This window comes from Oncorhynchus gorbuscha, linkage group LG11, assembly GCF_021184085.1.
Source record: "Oncorhynchus gorbuscha isolate QuinsamMale2020 ecotype Even-year linkage group LG11, OgorEven_v1.0, whole genome shotgun sequence".
Classification (NCBI taxonomy): Eukaryota; Metazoa; Chordata; class Actinopteri; order Salmoniformes; family Salmonidae; genus Oncorhynchus; species Oncorhynchus gorbuscha.
In genome coordinates, this window is record NC_060183.1 from 77,889,339 (window position 1) to 77,910,488 (window position 21,150).

Consider the following 21,150-nt stretch of genomic DNA (forward strand, 5'->3'; position numbering starts at 1 on the left):
TTGCAGTTCGTTCCAGTCACAGGCAGCAGAGTACTGGAACGAAAGGCGGCCAAATGAGGTGTTGGCTTTAGGGATGATCAGTGAGATACACCTGCTGGAGCGCGTGCTACGGATGGGTGTTGCCATCGTGACCAGTGAACTGAGATAAGGCGGAGCTTTACCTAGCATGGACTTGTAGATGACCTGGAGCCAGTGGGTCTGGCGACGAATATGTAGTGAGGGCCAGCCGACTAGAGCATACAAGTCGCAGTGGTGGGTGGTATAAGGTGCTTTAGTGACAAAACGGATGGCACTGTGATAGACTGCATCCAGTTTGCTGAGTAGAGTGTTGGAAGCCATTTTGTAGATGACATCGCCGAAGTCGAGGATCGGTAGGATAGTCAGTTTTACAAGGGTAAGCTTGGCGACGTGAGTGAAGGAGGCTTTGTTGCGGAATAGAAAGCCGACTCTTGATTTGATTTTCGATTGGAGATGTTTGATGTGAGTCTGGAAGGAGAGTTTGCAGTCTAGCCAGACACCTAGGTACTTATAGATGTCCACATATTCAAGGTCGGAACCATCCAGGGTGGTGATGCTAGTCGGGCATGCAGGTGCAGGCAGCGATCGGTTGAAAAGCATGCATTTGGTTTTACTCGCGTTTAAGAGCAGTTGGAGGCCACGGAAGGAGTGCTGTATGGCATTGAAGCTCGTTTGGAGGTTAGATAGCACAGTGTCCAATGACGGGCCAAAAGTATATAGAATGGTGTCGTCTGCGTAGAGGTGGATCAGGGAATCGCCCGCAGCAAGAGCAACATCATTGATATATACAGAGAAAAGAGTCGGCCCGAGAATTGAACCCTGTGGCACCCCCATAGAGACTGCCAGAGGACCGGACAGCATGCCCTCCGATTTGACACACTGAACTCTGTCTGCAAAGTAATTGGTGAACCAGGCAAGGCAGTCATCCGAAAAACCGAGGCTGTTGAGTCTGCCGATAAGAATATGGTGATTGACAGAGTCGAAAGCCTTGGCGAGGTCGATGAAGACGGCTGATGTGGCTGATGTGGATATAGATATGTATAGTGTAATTGATGTGTATATAGATATGTATAGTGTAATTGATGTGTATATAGATATGTATAGTGTAATTGATGTGGATATAAAATCAGCAAAAAAAGAAATGTCCCCTTTTCAGGATCCTGTCTTTCAAAGATAATTCGTACAAATCCAAACAACTTCACATATCTTCATTGTAAACAGTTTAAACACAGTTTTCCATGCTTGTTCAATGAACCATAAACAATTAATGAACATGCACCTGTGGAACGGTCGTTAACACACTAACAGCTTAACAGGTAGGCAGTTAAGGTCACAGTTATGAAAACTTAGGACACTAAAGAGGCCTTTCTACTGACTCTGGAAAACACCAAAAGAAAGATGCCCACGATCCCTGCTCATCTCCGTGAACGTGCCTTAGGCATACTGCAAGGAGGCATGAGGTCTGCAGATGTGGCCAGGGCCAATAAATTGCAATTTCCGAACTGTGAGATGCCTAAGACAGACAGCACTACAGGGAGACAGGATGGACAGCTGATCGTCCTCACAGTGGCAGACCATGTGTAACAACACCTGCACAGGATTGGTACACCCGAAAATCACACCTGTGGGACAGGTACAGGATGGCAACAACAACTGCCCGAGTTACACCAGGAAGGAACAATCCCTCCATCAGTGCTCCGACTCCGCAATAGGCTGAGAGAGGCTGGACTGAGGGCTTGTAGGCCGGTTGTAAGGCAGGTCCTCACCAGACATCACCGGCAACAACGTCGCCTATGGGCACAAACCCACTGTTGCTGGACGAGACAGGGCTGGCAAAAAGTGCTCTTTACTGACGAGTCGCGGTTTTGTCTCACCATGGGTGATGGTCGAATTTGCGTCTATAGTCGAAGGAATGAGCGTTACACCGAAGCCTGTACTCTGGAGCGGGATCGATTTGGAGGTCATGGTCTGGGGCGGTGTGTCACAGCATCATCGGACTGAGCTTGTTGTCATTGCAGGCAATCTCAACACTGTGCGTTACAGGGAAGACATCCTCCTCCCTCATGTGGTTCCCTTCCTGCAGGCTCATCCTGACATGACCCTCCAGCATGACAATGCCACCAACCATACTCCTCATTCTGTGAGTGATTTCCTGCAAGACAGGAATGTCAGTGTTCTGCCATGGCCAGCGAAGAGCCAGGATCTCATTCCCATTGAGCACGTCTTGGACCTGTTGGATCAGAGGGTGAGGGCTAGGGCCATTTCCCCCAGAAATGTCCAGGAACTTGCAGGTGCCTTGGTGGAAGAGTGGGGTAACATCTCACAGCAAGAACGGGCAATTCTGGTGCAGTCCATGAGGAGGAGATGCACTGCAGTACTTATTGCAGCTGGTGGCCACACCGGATACTGACTGTTACTTTTGATTTTGACCCCCCCCCCCCCCCCCCCCCTTTGTTCCGGGACACATTATTCAATTTCTCTTAGTCTGATGTCTGTTTATGTCTCAGTTGTTGAATCTTGTTATGTTCATTCAAATATTTACACATGTTAGGTTTGCTGAAAATAAACGTGGTTGACAGTGAGAGGACGTTTCTTTTTTTTGGTGCGTTTAGACATGCTATGTATAGCGTAATTTGATGTGGATATAGATATGTATAGTGTAATGGATGTGTAAATACAGTTGAAGTCGGAAGTTAACATACACTTAGGTTGGAGTCATTAAAACAAGTTTTTCAACCATTACACACATTTTTGGTTAACAAACTATAGTTTTGGCAAGTCGGTCAGGACATCTACTTTGTGCATGACACAAGTAATTTTTGCAAAAATTGTTTACAGACAGATCATTTAACTGTATCACAATTCCAGTGGGTCAGAAGTTTACATACACTAAGTTGACTGTGTCTTTAAACAGCTTGGAAAATTCCAGAAAATTATGTCAGTTTGCCTATCGGAAGCTTTTAAAGCCATGACATCATTTGAGTCATTTGGAGGTGTACCTGTGGATGTATTTCAAGGCCTACCTTCAAACTCAGTGCCTCTTTGCTGGACATCATGGGAAAATCAAAAGATATCAGCCAAGACCTCAAAAAATTGTAGCCCTCCACAAGTCTGGTTCATCCTTGGGAGCAATTTCCAAACGCCTGAAGGTACCACGTACAACTGTACAAACAATAGTACACAAGTATAAACACCGTGGGACCACGCAGCCATCATACCGCTCAGGAAGGAGACACGTTCTGTCTCCTAGAGATGAACGTACTTTGGTGTAAAAAGTGCAAATCAATCCTCGAACAACAGCAAAGGACCTTGTGAAGATGCTGGAGGAAACAGGTACAAAAGTATCTATATCCACAGTAAAACTAGTGCTATATTTACATAACCTGAAAGGCCGCTCAGCAAGGAAGAAGCCACTGCTCCAAAAACGCCATAAAAAAGCCAGACTATGGTTTGCAACTGCAAATGGGGACAAAGATCGTACTTTTTCGAGAGAAATGTCCTTTGGTCTGATGAAACAAAAATAGATCCGTTTGGCCATAATGACCATCGTTATGTTTGGAGGAAAAAGGGGGAGGCTTGCAAGCTGAAGAACAACATCCCAACTGTGAAGCACGGGGACGGCAGCATCATGTTGTGGGGGTGCTTTGCTGCAGGAGCGACTGGTGCAAGTCCGTGTTGCCCAGCAACAGCCCCAAAACATCACTGCTCTAGAGGAGATCTGCATGGAGGAATGGGCCAAAATACCAGCAACAGTGTGTGAAAACCTTGTGAAGACTTACAGAAAACTTATGACCTCTGTCATTGCCAACAAAGGGTATATAACAAAGTATTGAGAAACTTTTGTTATTGACCAAATACTTATTTTCCACCATAATTTGCAAATAAATTCATAAAAAATCCTACAATGTGATTTTCTGGATTTTTCCCCCTCATTTTGTCTGTCATAGTTGAAGTGTACCTGTGATGAAAATTACAGGCTTTTTAAGTGGGAGAACTTGCACAATTGGTGGCTGACTAAATACTTTTTTGCCCCACTGTAGATACTGTATGTATAATGACATTGTTATTTGATGTGTACTGTATGCAGCCTCATCTGCAAAAGAGACTGTGGTCTCCCTGCTTAAATAAAGGTACAAATGAAATGAACATCATGTCAAAATGGATCCCTCTTTCACACATTGCTCCAGATAACATGTTTTATAAACAATGTATAAACTTTGTAATGTTGTCTGTAAACTCACAGAGCCATGTTTTTTTATGTCTCCAGCATGTAGCGAATCAGTGGCGAACTGCAAAATGATTGACTAACGCTCTAGGCCACTGCACCGCCACCTTATGTAATGTTTCTGATGTAAAGGGACTATGAATTGCTGGATGTTCTTCAAAAAATGCCTTTGGCACGCCAATTCAAACCGAGCGAATGCACAGTTAATCCCCTTGAATGGTTTAATCCCCGTTCAAGTGTAGGTGACTCACTGATTCAGTTATCTGTTAACAACACAAAATGCATAGAACAATTCGAGTTTTGTACATTTTAAATGCAAATGAACAGAACCCAAGTGAAAAGCAATTGCAATCAAATTGAAAGCATTGCACTTCACACATTACTAATGAGAAGCAGTTGATTTTGCACCAGCAAAAAAATTGTGTTTGTTGAAATGGTCAGCACATTGTACTGTATAGAGGCAGAGTGTTCATAATCAAATGTAATCGACACCATTGGTGCAATGCCTTTATGAGATGGACATTCGATCATTGTTATGAAACCGCTAAATACACCATAAGACAGGGGTGTCAAAGTCAAATGGACGGAGGGCCAAATAAAAAATTTAGCTACAAGCCGAGGGCCGGACTGTTCGAATGTTCATTGAAAAATTTTAAATGACGCATATAGTCTAGTGAACCTAATTGAACCTACTGAAAACCTAACAAATATATTCCAATATGATCAGATAAATAAAGCAATATTTTCTTATGGCTCTGTCAGTAATCTTTAATTTTCAACAGACACAAAAGACAAATTTCCTTTATATAAAAATCCCCATAACATGAACATTAAATGAAAGAAACCGGTATTCAAGGCACCATCAGTAGCCTATATTTTCTATTTTAGCAAAAGTGGGCTAAATTTACTTCAAAGAAAAAAACAATAATAGCAATTTTCTATCATCCACTCAACTGAAATATTTTTAAAATATAATTGGATTGAAATACAATAAAATAAAGTGCAAAAATCTATTAATCAAAAACAACACTTTGTTTAAGGAGAAGTAACATGCAGTGAAAACAAATATTAAACTTTAACTTTTAAACTTGAACTGAGTAAAAACTCTAAATATGTGATTGCACAGTAATGTTCACTTGTTTGAGGTTGAGGGTGATACTTGGTGGTGTCCCATCTTTTCCACAAGTTCATCAATGTTCGGGGTAAGGCTCTGAGCTGAGGAAATCCTCAGAATTGAGTGGAGGTGTTCAGCAGTAAGTCGACTTCTGTGTGATGTTTTGTTCAAGTTCATCAAAGAAAACAGTTGTTCACACAGGTATGTGCTGCCAAACATAGACAACGTTTGAGCAGCCTGGATGCGCAGCTGGGGCATTGTGTCGGGGAGGAAACGGGCGAACTCCGCAGCACCCACTGCCGCATATTTTGCCCTCAGTGCATCATTGCATTGGAGGTCAATCAACTCCATTTGGAGGTTTGGTGGTGAGCTTTCCACGTCAACAGCAAATGGGTTACCGAGCAGTTCCAACCTGCTTTTTTGTGCTTCAAAGTCAGCAAATCGGCGTCGAAAGTCAGCGGCAAGCATACCTATTTTATCAGCCAACTGTGCGCTCGGGAACGCACTGGTAGAGAGCTTCTCTTTCATGGTCTGGCAGCTGGGAAAGTGGCTCAAATTTTCTTTCCGCATCTGCGTCTCCCACAGAGTCAGTTTGGTTTTAAATGCCTTCACTGTACTGTACATATCAGAGATGACACGATCCCGACCCTGCAGCTGCAAGTTCATTGCATTCAGATGACTCGTAATGTCACACAGAAAAGCCATTTCACACAGAAACATTTCGTCTCGGAGTTGTGTTGTGTCTTTCCCTTTGCTGTCCAAGAACAGATAAATCTCCTCACGAAGCTCGAAACATCTTTGAAGCACCTTTCCCTGGCTTAGCCATCGCACCTCTGTGTGATAAGGCAAATCACCATGCTCCGTTTCTAACTCCGTCAGAAATGCCTTGAACTGGCGGTGATTCAAACCTTTGGCTCTGATAAAGTTAACTGTGCGCGTGATGATGCTCATTACATGCTCCATTTTCAAGGCTTTACCGCACAACGCTTCCTGGTGTATGATACAATGATAAGCTGTCAGCTCACCTGTCGCGTTTTCCTCTTGCATCTTTTCCCGTATCTTCGCCACCAGTCCGCTCCTGTGTCCACACATCGCAGGTGCTCCGTCGGTTGTCAAACCCACGAGTTTTTCCCAAGGCAGCTCCATCTCATTTACACATCTTGACACCTCTTCATACAAATCATGCCCCGTAGTTGTGCCATGCATAGGACGTAAAGCCAAAAACTCCTCTGTCACGCTTAGGCTGGAGTCCACTCCGCGGATGAAAATTGACAACTGGGCAATGTCAGAAATGTCGGTGCTCTCATCCACAGCCAAGGAATATGCAATGAAATCTTTTCCCTTTTTCACAAGCTGCTCTTTTAGATTGATGGACAACTGGTCTACTCTCTCGGCAATGGTGTTTCTGCTCAGACTCACATTTAAAAAGAGTTGCCTTTTTTCTGGGCAAACTTCGTCACAAACTTTAATCATGCAGTTTTTGATGAAATCCCCCTCCGTAAATGGCCGGGCTGATTTAGCGATCTCTTCTGCCAAAATAAAACTGGCCTTGACAGCAGCCTGGCCTTGTGATTTGGCTTTTTGAACAGAGCCTGTCGAGATTTGAGGCCTCGTTTTAATTCCTCTGCCTTTTGTAGCCTTTGTTCCATGTCCATATTCTTGTTTTTGTCCGCGTGTTTCGTTTCATAATGTCGTCTCAGATTATACTCTTTCAGTACCGCCACACTTTCTCCACACAGAAGACACACAGGTTTTCCAGCTACCTCCGTGAACAAATACTCCGACTCCCACCTTGTTTGAAACCCCCCGGTTCTCAGTGTCCACCTTCCGTTTTGCCATTTTTGATGGGTATCTGAAAGTTAATTTTACTGTGATGCTGACAACTGCTGTGCCAATAAATATTGAAATGAATAATAATAAATATATAATAATAAGAAATGAAGCAGCCTACTGCTCGGTGCGTCACCGTTGCATTGTGGGAAATGTAGTATTGGTGCGTGTAAAAGATCTGCGGGCTGCCGGCTTGCTGCGGTCTGCGGGCCCGGTTCTAATAATAAATCAAGATCATCCCAGGGGCCGTAAAAAACCTTCTCGCGGGCCGGATGTGGCCCGCGGGCCTTGACTCTGACATATGTGCATAAGAGAACATGAGTAAGCACAACTGTACAATCCGTTTGGATGTATTCTTTATTTAATAGCAACTGAGTCACGATTGCAGTGAATGAATAACTCAGTCACATCAGTCCTTAACACCACTGTCTCTCTCACCCTCTAGAAGCTGAACATCGCTCTGTTAAGAAAGGTGGAATTGAAGTACAAGAAATCGAAGGTAGGCTGCTCTTTCTCTTCAATCTTATTGCGAGCTGAAAGTTTTGTTTGTTTGAAATGTTTTACATTGTAAATGAGTGGATATTTGCTTCACAATAGTGATTGGCGTGGCTTGAAGTCAAATTGTCTTTACTGTACATTTTATGAACAGCAGCTCTAGTCTGATAACCTATTACACATTGATTGTGAAGCTAAAGGCTGACATTCTCCTGAGACTTCTGCTCTTTTCTACTGACAGATTGTAATGCCTAATTTCATTTGAGAAAATGAAGCAGCGTGTAGACCTATTGTATATACAGGCTATAAACCTCTCTGAAAGAAGCTTGAGCATTTCTAGAATGTATTTTCCATCATTTTGAGGTTCTGTGGTAAAAATGAGCGCAGTACGTGCTTGGCGTTAGGAGTATGTGTTAAACATCTATTATATATATATATATATATTTACCTTTATTTAACTAGGCAAGTCAATTAAGAACAAATTCTTATTTTCAATGACTGCCTTGCTGCCTGTTCAGGGGCAGAACGACAGATTTGTACCTTGTCAGCTTGGGGGTATGAACTTGCAACCTTCCGGTTACTAGGCCTACGCTCTAACCACTAGGCTACCCTGCCGCCCCATATTGAAGTTGTCGAACAGAAAGATATACAAAATCTGCATTTCCCCCACTCAGAAGGTAATCATTTTAAATGTGTTTGACTTATTAATAACATGCACCCATTGATTCTTGAAGAATAAATAACATGAATGCCTCATGAGCTTAGTTCAACTATCGTGCCCCATCAGAACCCAAAATATACAAAAAAAATGTTACTTCGTTGTTTTTTAAACAATGTAAATGTAAACAAACGCTGTATAGTCCCTAAAGTTGTTTAAAACTACAATTTTTCATGGATGGTAAGTCCTTGCATCCATAGCTCTGTCGATACATTTCAGAATGGTTTAATTTCTCTGGCTGGGTGACCGCTTTGTTATTGTTTGATAAGCAAATTGCCCCTTTAACCTGTCTAGGACTGCGGAACCCCATTCCGCTAGCGGAACCCCTAGCCAACAGCCAATGAAATTGCAGTGTGCCAAATGCAAATTAACAGAAATCTCATAAATCAAATTTCTCAAACGTACAAGTATTAGGCACCATTTCAAAGATATAATTCTCGTTAATCCAGCCAGTGTCTGATTTCTAAAATGCTTTACAGCGAAAGCTCCACAAACGATTATGTTAGGTCACCACCAAGTCACAGAAAAACCCAGCCATTTTTCCAGCCAAAGAGAGGAAAAAGCACAAATAGAGATAAAAATGAATCACTAATCTTTGATGATCTTCATCAGATTACACTCATAGGACTTCATGTTACACAATACATGTATGTTTTGTTCGATAAAGTGAATATTTATATCCAAAAATCTCATTTTACATTGGCGCATTACGTTCAGTAGTTTGAAAATATGCATTGATTTTGCAGAAAGCCACATCAATTCACAGAAATACTCATTATAAATGTTGATGAAAATTAAAGTGCTATGCATGGAACTTTAGATTACACTTCTCCTTAATGCAACCGCTGTGCCAGATTTCCAAAAAACTTTACAGAAAAAGCAAACCATGCAATAATCTGAGTACAGCATTCAGACAACAAAGCAGCCAAAAAGATATCCGCCATATTGTGTAGTCAACATTAGTCAGAAATAGCATTATAAATATTCACTTACCTTTGATGATCTTCATCAGAATACACTCCCAGGAATCCCAGTTCCACAAAAAATGTTTGATTTGTTCGATAATGTTCATAATTTAGGGCGTTTGGTAAACAAATCCAAACGTGCGTTCAGGTCCAGCCGAACGTCGGATGAAAGTTCAAAAAGTTATATTACAGGTCGTAGAAACTTGTTAACCTCTTGCTCCTACCTGATACGCAGGCGTCCCATCTAGACATCTGGAAATGCAAATGCGCTACGCTAAATGCTAATAGTACTAGTTAAAACTCAAACGTTCATTAAAATACACATGCAGGGTATTGAATTAAAGCTACACTCGTTGTGAATCCAGGCAACAAGTCAAATTTTTAAAATGCTTTTCAGCAAAAGCATGAGAAGCTATTATATGATAGCATGTAACACCCCAAAAGACCCGCAGGGGACGTAAACAAAATAATTAGCATAGTCGTCGCTACACAAACCGCACAAATAAAATATAAAACATTCATTACCTTTGACCATCTTCTTTGTTGGCACTCCTAGATGTCCCATAAACATCACTATTGGGTCTTTTTTTCCGATTAAATCGGTCCATATATAGCCTAGATATCGATCTATGAAGACTGTGATCAAGGAAAAAAATAGCGTCTTATAACGTAACGTCATTTTTTTTAAATTAAAAAAGTCGACGATAAACTTTCACAAAACACTTCGAAATACTTTTGTAATGCAACTTTAGGTATTAGTACACGTTAATAAGCGACCAAATTGATCACGAGGCGATGTATATTCTATAGCTGTACGTCTGGAAATAATGTCCAGGTAAATCTCAACCAAAATATCCGGTCGGAGACCGGAAGAAAGGCGCTACCTTGTGTCCGTTTGACCAAGAAACAAATCGTAGGCAAATGACAAGACTGTTGACATTGTGTGGAAGCTGTAGGTATTGCAACCTCGGCCCCATTTAATGTGGTTCACATTCAACAATGGGTTCTAGTGGCGCATGGATATATTTTCGCATTTTCAGTGATCAGATTTTCCTGCACTTTTCGATGAAACGCACGTTCTGTTATAGTCACAGCCGTGATTTAAACAGTTTTATAAACGTCTGAGTGTTTTCTATCCACACGTACTAATCATATGCATATACTATATTCCTGGCATGAGCAGCAGGGCGCTGAAATGTTGCGCGATTTTTAACAGAATGTTCGAAAAAGTAGGGGGTAGGAGTAACAGGTTAAACTAAGTATAGAATCAATCTTTAGGATGTTTTTATCATAAATGTTCAATAATGTTCCAACTGGAGAATTCCATTGTCTGTAGAAAAGCAATGGAACGAGAGCCACCTCATGTGAATGCGCGTGACTGAGATCGAGGCTACTGCCAGAACTCTGACTCAATCCCCTCTCATTCGGCCCCGCATTCACAGTAGATGCCTGAAACAACGTTCTAAAGACGGTTGACATCTAGTGGAAGCCTTAGGAAGTGCAACATAACCCATATCCCACTGTGTATTTGATAGGGGCTGAGTTCAAAAACTACAAACCTCAGATTTCCCACTTCCTGTTTGGATTTTTTCTCAGGTTTTGCCTTCCATATGAGTTCTGTTTTACTGACAGACATCATTCAAACAGTTTTATAAACTTCAGAGTGTTTTCTATCCAATACTACTACTTATATGCATATATTAGCATCTGTGACTTAGTAGGAGGCAGTTTTAAAAGCACGCTTTTTATCCAAAAGTGAAAATGCTGCCCCCTATCCCAAAGAAGTTAAAGCCACACTGTACGATTTCCAGTAATGTCAATGAATGAAATAAATCTCTTGATTTACAATTATTACTTATCCTCATGTCATTCCATGAGCACTACAGGTATGTAATACAAACCAGGAGCAATTTGCACGTGAACATGTTTTTTGTTTACGCTTTTGTTAGTGATTTACGCCTTGCTTTTACAGAAAGATTGTGGTTTTATTGAAACAGTCGATAGAAAGTTATCTTTGTCATTTTCTGTAACTACCTTTTTGTTCACCCGTGAATGGACACACTCACTCACCACTTCCATTCAAATCCCTTTCTCTCTTAGAAACAGAGACTATAATCCAAACCCGCCTGAAGCCCCAGCACAGGGTAGAGGTAGCGGTGGCCAAGGTGCAGATACCTGTAGCGACTCAACAGAAGACTGCTGAGCCTGTCCAGGAACAGCCCCAAAAAACGCAACAACAAGAGGATGATAAGGACAAGACTCTAGCCAAACAGACTGCTCAGGGCGTGTCTCCGGCAGTTATCACCACCCTGCTGCTCATCCCCTTAGTGGTGGTCATCTCCATAGGGGTCTTGATCCGCTACAGGAAGAACAGGATGTATGGAGGTAGGAGGCGATTTGAAGCAACATGGCTGCAGCCTTGCAAATGGAATGTATAGTAGGGGCTTGGAACCTCTAAGCCTGGCAATTTGACTGGTAAACTCGTTATGCCGTCATTGACTTGAATGGGGAGGCTCATTCTATAGATTCTATATCTACGATTGCAGTGTTGCTTGTGCGATAAAACAGAATTTCTAAATGTTTTTTTTATGATGAACATTTTTATAGATTTTTTTTCACACACAACAATGAACAGTAACAAACAGAACAGACACAACAAAACTCCACCATTTTGGATTGATGATATTCAGTGTATCTTTCACTGTTGTTGCAGATGGATGTGAGGTAAAACTGGAACAGACCTCGTCCGGAGGAATCTTGGGAAAACTCAGAGGTATGTGTCTGTGAGATACTCTTATTGGTGTATCCTGTGGTGAAATTAAAAACTCAAGGTCTTTCACCATGCGGTAGTAGTCTCCCACCGTGCGGTAGTGGTCTCCCACCGTGCGGTAGTGGTCCCCCACCGTGCGGTAGTGGTCCCCCACCGTGCGGTAGTGGTCTCCCACCGCGCGGTAGTGGTCTCCCACCGCGCGGTAGTGGTCTCCCACCGCGCGGTAGTGGTCTCCCACCGCGCGGTAGTGGTCTCCCACCGCGCGGTAGTGGTCTCCCACCGCGCGGTAGTGGTCTCCCACCGCACGGTAGTGTTCTCCCACCGCGTGGTAGTGGTCTCCCACCGCGCGGTAGTGTTCTCCCACCGCGCGGTAGTGGTCTCCCACCGCGCGGTAGTAGCTAATGACTTGACATGTCATTCCTCGGAGGATGTTCCACTTGTGCTTTTGTTTGGTTTGACTTCGACTACGGTTATGGAGTTATTAATTGGTTTGACTTTGACTATAGTTATGGAATTATGAATGAATTGGGAAGCTACCTATGTGAGGGGATTCAGCAGATGTAATAGGTGCAAGGTGTATGAAATGAAAGGAATAAAGGAGAATATCTGTCCAGTGCTAGGCTTGGGCGGTATACCGTATATACCGTATACTGCGGTATTTAGACATACTGATGGTATGATTTTCATTACCGTAATTTTAAAAATATATACACAACCGGTCAAAAGTTTTGGAACATTCAAAGGTTTTTATTTGTATTTTTTTTACTGTTTTCTACTTTGTAGAATAGTAATGAAGACATCAAAACTATGAAATAACACACATGTAGTAACCAAAAAAGTGTTAAACAAATCCAAATATATTTTATATTTGAGAATCTTCAAATAGCCACCCTTTGCCATGATGACAGCTTTGCACACTCTTGACATTCTCTCAACCAGATTCATAAGGTAGTCAACTGGAATACGTTTCAATTAACAGGTGTGCCTTCTTAAATGTTAATATGTGGAATTTCTTTCCTGCTTAGTGCGTTTGAGCCATCAGTTGTGTTGTGACAATCTGGTTTGGGGTGGGGGGGGGGTAGCCCGATTTGGTAAAATACAAAGTCCATATTATGGCAAGAAAAACTTGCATATGTGGAACTCCTTCAAGTCTGTTGGAAAAGCATTACAAGCTGGTTGAAATATTTTTTTTAACCTTTATTTAACTAAGTAAGTCAGTTAAGAACAAATTATTATTTTCAATGACAGCCTAGGAACAGTGGGTTAACTGCCTGTTCAGATTTGTACCTTGTCAGCTCGGGGATTTGAACTCTGGGATTTGAACTTGCAACCTTCCGGTTACTAGCCCAACGCTCTAACCACTAGGCTACCGTGCCACCCCCTCACATAGAGTGTGCAAAGCTGTCATCAAGGCAAAGGGGTGCCAATTTGAAGAATCTCAAATATAAAATATATTTGGATTTGTTTAACACTTTTTTGGTTACTACATGATTCCATATGTGTTAATATTTCATAGTTTTGATGTCTTCACTATTATTCTACAATGTAGAAAATAATACAAATAAAGAAAAACCTTTGAATGAGTAGGAGTGTCCAAACTTTTGACTGGTACTGTATATCTCAAAAGGCTGTATGTATTTTTATTTTTATTTTTTAGATATAGTCCTATTGTAAATGTGTATTGTTGTAACGGCACCATCTTGATTACAAAAATAAATACAAATACACACACACACTTTAAGCTACATATTCATTTGACAGAGGTAATGAACAGCCCATTGATCGGCACAGCAATTAATCAAATCAAACTATGTTTTCAAAACAAGTGTTTTAGAGCTTATGTCAATATTACACAAGTAAAAAAATAACAGTTACAGAAATCAGGAATGCAAACAGGCTCTATAAAGCTCTATATATGAGTGTTGGTGTTATCTGGTGTTATGTTGGGCACCTACTTGCCAAAAAAAGATTTTATGAAATATATTTATTTCTCAATGACATGTATTGCTAAATAAAAAGGTTTAAGGAAATACAGGCAGGCACCACATTACTACAATACAAAACAACTCAATCAAGCCTGAGGGTCTTGTAAGTATAAAAGCAACGCTTGTTTTCATGTAATAAAAAACAGCTTGAAATGGTAGTGGAATGGGATTAGTGTGGTGTGTGAAGAATCTAATACTTGAACATGTATGTGGTATAAATCACATTGTTGTGGGAGAACAACCTCTAAGAGTATGAATTAGGCTGTGTGAGAAGGTTTGAATCCTGAGCAACCTGCCAACACATAGTTTGAAGTACAATAGACCAATATAGCTACTGTGGAGTAGGCATTGTGGTGCTCATGTGAATTTCCTTTCCTTTTTGGCTTCAGACTAGAGGTCGACCGATTATGATTTTTCGATACCGATTATTGGAGGACCAAAAAAAGCCGATACGATTAATCGGACAATGTTTATATATTTATATATATATATATAAATAATTATAATTACAACAATACTGAATGAACAATGAACACTTTTTTTATTTTAACTTAATATAATACATAAATAAAATATATTTAGTCTCAAATATAAATAATTAAACATGCTAAATTTGGTTTAAATAATGCAAAAACACAGTGTTGGAGAAGAAAGTAAAAGTGCAATATGTGCCATGTTAATAAGCTAACGTTTAAGTTCCTTGCTCAGAACATATGAAAGCTGGTGGTTCAATATTCCCAGTTCTTCAATATTCTCAGTAAAGAAGTTTTAGGTTGCAGTTATTATAGGAATTATGACGCGTCGACTATTTCTCTCTATACCATTTCTATTTCATATACCTTTGACTATTGGATGTTCTAATAGGCACTTTAGAACTGCCAGCCTAGTCTCAAGAGTTGATAGGCTTGAAGTCATAAACAGCGCTGTGATCAAGCATTGATAAGAGCTGCTGGAAAACGCAGTAAAGTTTGAATGAATGCTTACGAGCCTGCTGCTGCCTACCACTGCTAAGTCAGGCTACTCTATCAAATATCAAATCATAGAATTAATTATAATATAATAAACACACAGAAAATATGAGACTTATGGTTATTAATATGGTCAAAATATAATTTCACAAACAAAACGATTATTGTTTCAGTTAAATACGGAACTGTTCCGTATTTTATCGAACAGGTGGCAACCATAAGTCTAAATATTGCTGTTACATTGCACAACATTCAATGTTATGTAATAATTATGTAAAATTCTGGCAAACTAGTTCACAACGAGCCCGGCGGCCCAAACTGTGGCAATGAACGCAATAGAAGTGACACAATTTTCCTCGTTAATATTGCCTGCTAACATGAATTTCTTTTAACCTCTTGCTCCTACCCGACACGCAGGCGTCCCATCTAGACATCTGGAAATGCAAATGCTCTACGCTAAATGCTAATAGCACTCGTTAAAACTCAAACGTTCATTAAAATACACATGCAGGGTACTGAATTAAATATACACTCATTGTGAATCCAGGCAACAAGTCAGATTTTTAAAATGCTTTTCGGCGAAAGCATGAGAAGCTATTATCTGATAGCATGTAACACCCCAAAAGACCCGCAGGGGACGTAAACAAAATAATTAGCATAGTCGGCGCTACACAAAACGCACAAATAAAATATAAAATATTCATTACCTTTGACCATCTTCTTTGTTGGCACTCCTAGATGTCCCATAAACATCACTATTGGGTATTTTTTTCCGATTAAATCGGTCCATATATAGCCTAGATATCGATCTATGAAGACTGTGATCAAGGAAAAAAATAGCGTTTTATAACGTAACGTCATTTTTTTTTATTAAAAAAGTCGACAATAAACTTTCACAAAACACTTCGAAATACTTTTGTAATGCAACTTTAGGTATTAGTAAACGTTAATAAGCGATCAAATTGATCACGAGGCGATGTATATTCTATAGCTGTATGTCTGGAAATAATGTCCAGGTAAATCTCAACCAAAATATCCGGTCGGAGACCGGAAGAAAGGCGCTACCTTGTGTCCGTTTGACCAAGAAACAAATCGTAGGCAAATGACAAGACTGTTGACATTGTGTGGAAGCTGTAGGTATTGCAACCTCGGCCCCATTTAATGTGGTTCACATTCAACAATGGGTTCTAGTGGCGCATGGATATATTTTCGCATTTTCAGTGATCAGATTTTCTGCGCTTTTCGATGAAACGCACGTTCTGTTATAGTCACAGCCGTGATTTAACCAGTTTTATAAACGTCTGAGTGTTTTCTATCCACACATACTAATCATATGCATATACTATATTCCTGGCATGAGTAGCAGGGCGCTGAAATGTTGCGCGATTTTTCATAGAATGTTCGAAAAAAGTAGGAGTAACAGGTTAACTAAATATGCAGGTTTAAACAATATATACTAATGTGTATTGATTTTAAGAATGGCAAAAGATGTTAATGGTTAGGGACATTCGTGCAATGACTGTGCTTTTTTCGCGAATGCGCCTTTGTTAAATTATCACCTGTTTGGCGAAGTAGGCTGTGATTCAATGATAAATTAACAGGCACCGCATTGATTATATGCAACGCAGGACAAGCTATTTAACCTAGTAATATCATCAACTATGTGTAGTTAACTAGTGATTATGTGAAGATTGATTGTTTTTTATAAGATAAGTTTAATGCTAGCTAGCAACTTTCCTTGACTCCTTGCTGCACTCGCGTAACAGGTGGTCAGCCTGCCACGCAGTCTCCTCGTGGGATACAATGTAATCGGCCATAATCGGCATCCAAAAATGCTGATTACAAATGCTTATGAAAACTTGGAATCGGCCCTAGTTAATCGGCCATGCAGATTAATCGGTCGACCTCTACTTCAGACCAATGCCTACCTATCATTTAAAACTTTGTTTTTTGCTAGATTTAAGTTGTCTGAAAGGGGGGGAAACACAATATCAAACAATTACTCAGATCAGAATTGGATCAAAGTGTCCTCCGGATGTGATGTGTTGTTCTCCCAATAAATGCAGAGGGCATCGGAGTAGAATTATTGTATAGCATTGACAGGCACGAGCTGTCTTTCAATCACCTGCGGTTGTGAGATGCGCTTTTGAGATCAAAGAGCAGGGCAGCGTGTATCCACGTCTGCACGTCTTGATAGTCATTGCTAGTTAGTGATTTATTTGCCCAGTTATAGCTACATGTTGGTCAGCAAACAGGGTTTGTACAGTCATTAATTAAAAGTCATGCTGAGTGCATCACCTGCGTGTGTGCCAGAGCAAGGGGCAGTTGCCCGAGGAGAGAGACATTGCAGCAACTGGTAGCCTATAAAATAATGATAGACAACAGACTAACTAGATATTCAAAACATCTAGTGTAGTCTGGCTAGTTACCTCGTTAGTTAACTATTTAGCTAGCATGTATTAACGTCCTTGTCATGTCCTATGTCCTAAAAAACTTTCCACCAGCACTTGTGATAATAAACCAATGCTACATATTTCGGTTGTAAAACCGTCTCTCAAGTGCTCAATATTTGGAGTTGAGAAATACATTTGACACTATTGGAATATTGGGTGGGATTCCCCTCAATTCAGTATTGTCCATGTAATTCTGACAACGTAAAGAAAATAATCTTACAGTAGCCTAATTGAAAAATAGCTCCCATGCTGTCAATAGATCTTCCCTGAAACCTGAATGTAGACACATGGAATTTGCTTAACTAGTAATGAAGAAGTCATGACATTCCATCTGTCAAAATGTATAAGAACCCTGAGTAAAGCAACTGAAAAGCCAGTTGGGTAAGTTTTTTATGTCTTATGGCACAGACACACCGGTAGCGTTTGCTGGCAGAGATAACTTAGCACCTCTGAACAGAGTTCCCGCAGTAATTTGCAAACCAAAAATGTCATCAGTCAGACGCCTACCAGCGTGTGGTACCTAAAACACACCTTTTTGGTCCATGGTGTTACCAACCATTTTGTGTTTTTTGGCAAGTGATTTGAGCTTTCGGACAAGTTAAATATCAGTCAAGCCCTTTACTATGTCAGAATTAGCAAGGAACAAGGAACTAGCTTTGATTTGTTTAGTGTCTGAATGAAATCTCCTAGTCAGACACTCACTCAGATAACACATTTGGTAATTACATACCTTGTGTACCCATTTTATATGTCAAGGTAGCAACTCCTATTATAGTAGTCCTGAGGTCACGTTGATATGGGTTAAATGTCAAACTCCTCTCATAAAAGATGGACTAAATCGATGGACAGACATACAGAGAAAGTTGAGGGGCAGCAATACTCTGCCCTGCTGCATTCCTTCCTAAGGTCATTCTCTCATGGCCTTACGTACGTCAAATATTGCAGTTAATGTTTATCCCATTTTCTCCCCAATTTCGTGATATCCAATTGGTAGTTACAACCTTGTTTCATCACTGCAACTCCCAAACGGGTTTGGGAGAGGCGAAGGTCGAGACATGCGTCCTCTGTAACATGACCCGCCAAGCCATACTGTTTCTTAATACGCTACTCACTTAACCCGGAAGTCAACTATTAAAATTATTCAAATGTTTTCAAAACAATTCCAATAAATGCAACAGTTGGACAATCCCACTAATCCCTGAACTCCAAACTTTTAGAATTTCTATAATCTATCAGATATTGGTTTAATTATTCCACAAAACATATTTTACTGACATGGACAAATAATGGAGTTCAGGGATTAGTGGGAATTCATGTTGTCAGTGTTTTGCAACGTTGAACTTTTTCTGATTGTATCAGGTATTTAAAAATATTTGCCATCTGTATTTGCATATATGAATACATTAACATAAAGGGGTGAAACAGGGCTGCAACCACCACACCACACCTGCTCTCTCTACCCTACCTGCTATCTCTACCCTACCTGCTATCTCTACCCTACCTACTATCTCTACCCTACCTGCTCTCTACCCTACCTGCTCTCTACCCTCCTTCTGTAGCTCTGCTATCATCTGTAACCCTACCTCCCGGGACCACCCATCGTAGAATGTATGCACACATGACCCTAAAACCTGCTAAATGGCATATATTATTATATTATTCTACCCTACCTGCTCTCTCTACCCTACCTGCTCTCTCTACCCTACCTGCTCTCTCTACCTCTACCTACCTGCTCTCTACCCTACCTGCTCTCTCTACCCTACCTGCTCTCTCTACCCTACCTGCTATCTCTACCCTACCTGCTCTCTCTACCCTACCTGCTATCTCTACCCTACCTGCTCTCTCTACCCTACCTGCTCTCTCTACCCTACCTGCTCTCTACCCTACCTGCTCTCTACCCTACCTGCTCTCTACCCTACCTGCTCTCTACCCTACCTGCTCTCTACCCTACCTGCTCTCTCTACCCTACCTGCTATCTCTACCCTACCTGCTACCTGCTCTCTACCCTACCTGCTCTCTCTACCCTACCTGCTCTCTACCCTACCTGCTCTCTCTACCCTACCTGCTCTCTCTACGCTACCTGCTATCTCTACCCTACCTGCTCTCTCTACGCTACCTGCTCTCTACCCTACCTGCTCTCTACCCTACCTGCTCTCTACCCTACCTGCTCTCTACCCTACCTGCTCTCTACCCTACCTGCTATCTCTACCCTACCTGCTCTCTCTACGCTACCTGCTATCTCTACCCTACCTGCTCTCTCTACGCTACCCTACCTGCTCTCTACCCTACCTGCTCTCTACCCTACCTGCTCTCTACCCTACCTGCTCTCTACCCTACCTGCACTCTCTACCCTACCTGCTCTCTCTACCCTACCTGCTATCTCTACCCTACCTGCTCTCTCTACGCTACCTGCTCTCTACCCTACCTGCTCTCTCTACCCTACCTGCTCTCTACCCTACCTGCTCTCTCTACCCTACCTGCTCTCTCTACGCTACCTGCTATCTCTACCCTACCTGCTCTCTACCCTACCTGCTCTCTACCCTACCTGCTCTCTACCCTACCTGCTCTCTACCCTACCTGCTCTCTACCCTACCTGCACTCTCTACCCTACCTGCTCTCTCTACCCTACCTGCTCTCTCTACCCTACCTGCTCTCTCTACCCTACCTGCTCTCTCTACGCTACCTGCTATCTCTACCCTACCTGCTCTCTCTACCCTACCTGCTCTCTACCCTACCTGCTCTCTACCCTACCTGCTCTCTACCCTACCTGCTCTCTACCCTACCTGCACTCTCTACCCTACCTGCTCTCTCTACCCTACCTGCTCTCTCTACCCTACCTGCACTCACCTGTTCTCTCTACCCTAACTGCTCTCTCTACCCTACCTGCTCTCACCTGCTCTGTCTACCCTACCTGCTCTCACCTGCTCTGTCTACCCTACCTGCTCTCACCTGCTCTGTCAACCCTACCTGCACTCACCTGCTCTCTCTACCCTACCTGCACTCACCTGCTCTCTCTACCCTACCTGCTCTCTCTACCCTACCTGCTCTCTCTACCCTACCTGCACTCATCTGCTCCCTCTACCCTACCTGCACTCACCTGCTCTGTCTACCCTACCTGCACTCACCTGCTCTCTCTACCCTACATGTACTCACCTCAACCCATGGGGCGGCGCACAATTGGCCCAGTGTTGTCCGGGTTAGGGGAAGGTTTGGCCGGCAGGGATGTCCTTGTCCCATCGCGCACTAGCGACTCCTGTGGCGGGCTGGGCGCAATACATGCTGACACTGTCACCAGGTGCACGGTGTTTCCTCCGACACATTGGTGCGGCTGGCTTCCGAGTTAAGCGGGCATTGTGTCAAGAAGCAGTGCGGCTTGATTGGGTTATGTTTCGGAGCAACTTTCCTCTCCCGAGTCTGTACGGGAGTTGCAGCAACAACCAATTGGAACAACCAATTGGATACCATGAAACATTTCCGCAGTCGTAACGTTAATGGGAAAGGCACAAGCAAGAGTATAAAACAGTCGCAGGAGTAAAGAAAATAAATCAATTTAATGAGATTCAAGTGGATTTTGCACCCCTGAAGCACAGTAAATAGATGTCTGAAAAA

At 41.9% G+C, this 21,150-nt stretch overlaps 1 protein-coding gene across 4 annotated transcripts in view; it reads left to right on the forward strand.

Moving 5' to 3' along the window:
• pam (peptidylglycine alpha-amidating monooxygenase) overlaps positions 1-21,150 on the forward strand; it is a 150,609-nt gene that overhangs the window by 126,814 nt on the left and 2,645 nt on the right. For 3 of the 4 annotated variants that reach the window (XM_046290581.1, XM_046290584.1, XM_046290582.1), the window contains 3 exons: positions 7,633-7,686; positions 11,466-11,750; positions 12,079-12,138. In XM_046290581.1, coding sequence (XP_046146537.1) covers positions 7,633-7,686; positions 11,466-11,750; positions 12,079-12,138 — 399 coding nt within the window. The remainder of the gene's footprint in view (positions 1-7,632; positions 7,687-11,465; positions 11,751-12,078; positions 12,139-21,150) is intronic. The other variant, XM_046290583.1, reaches the window with a different exon arrangement.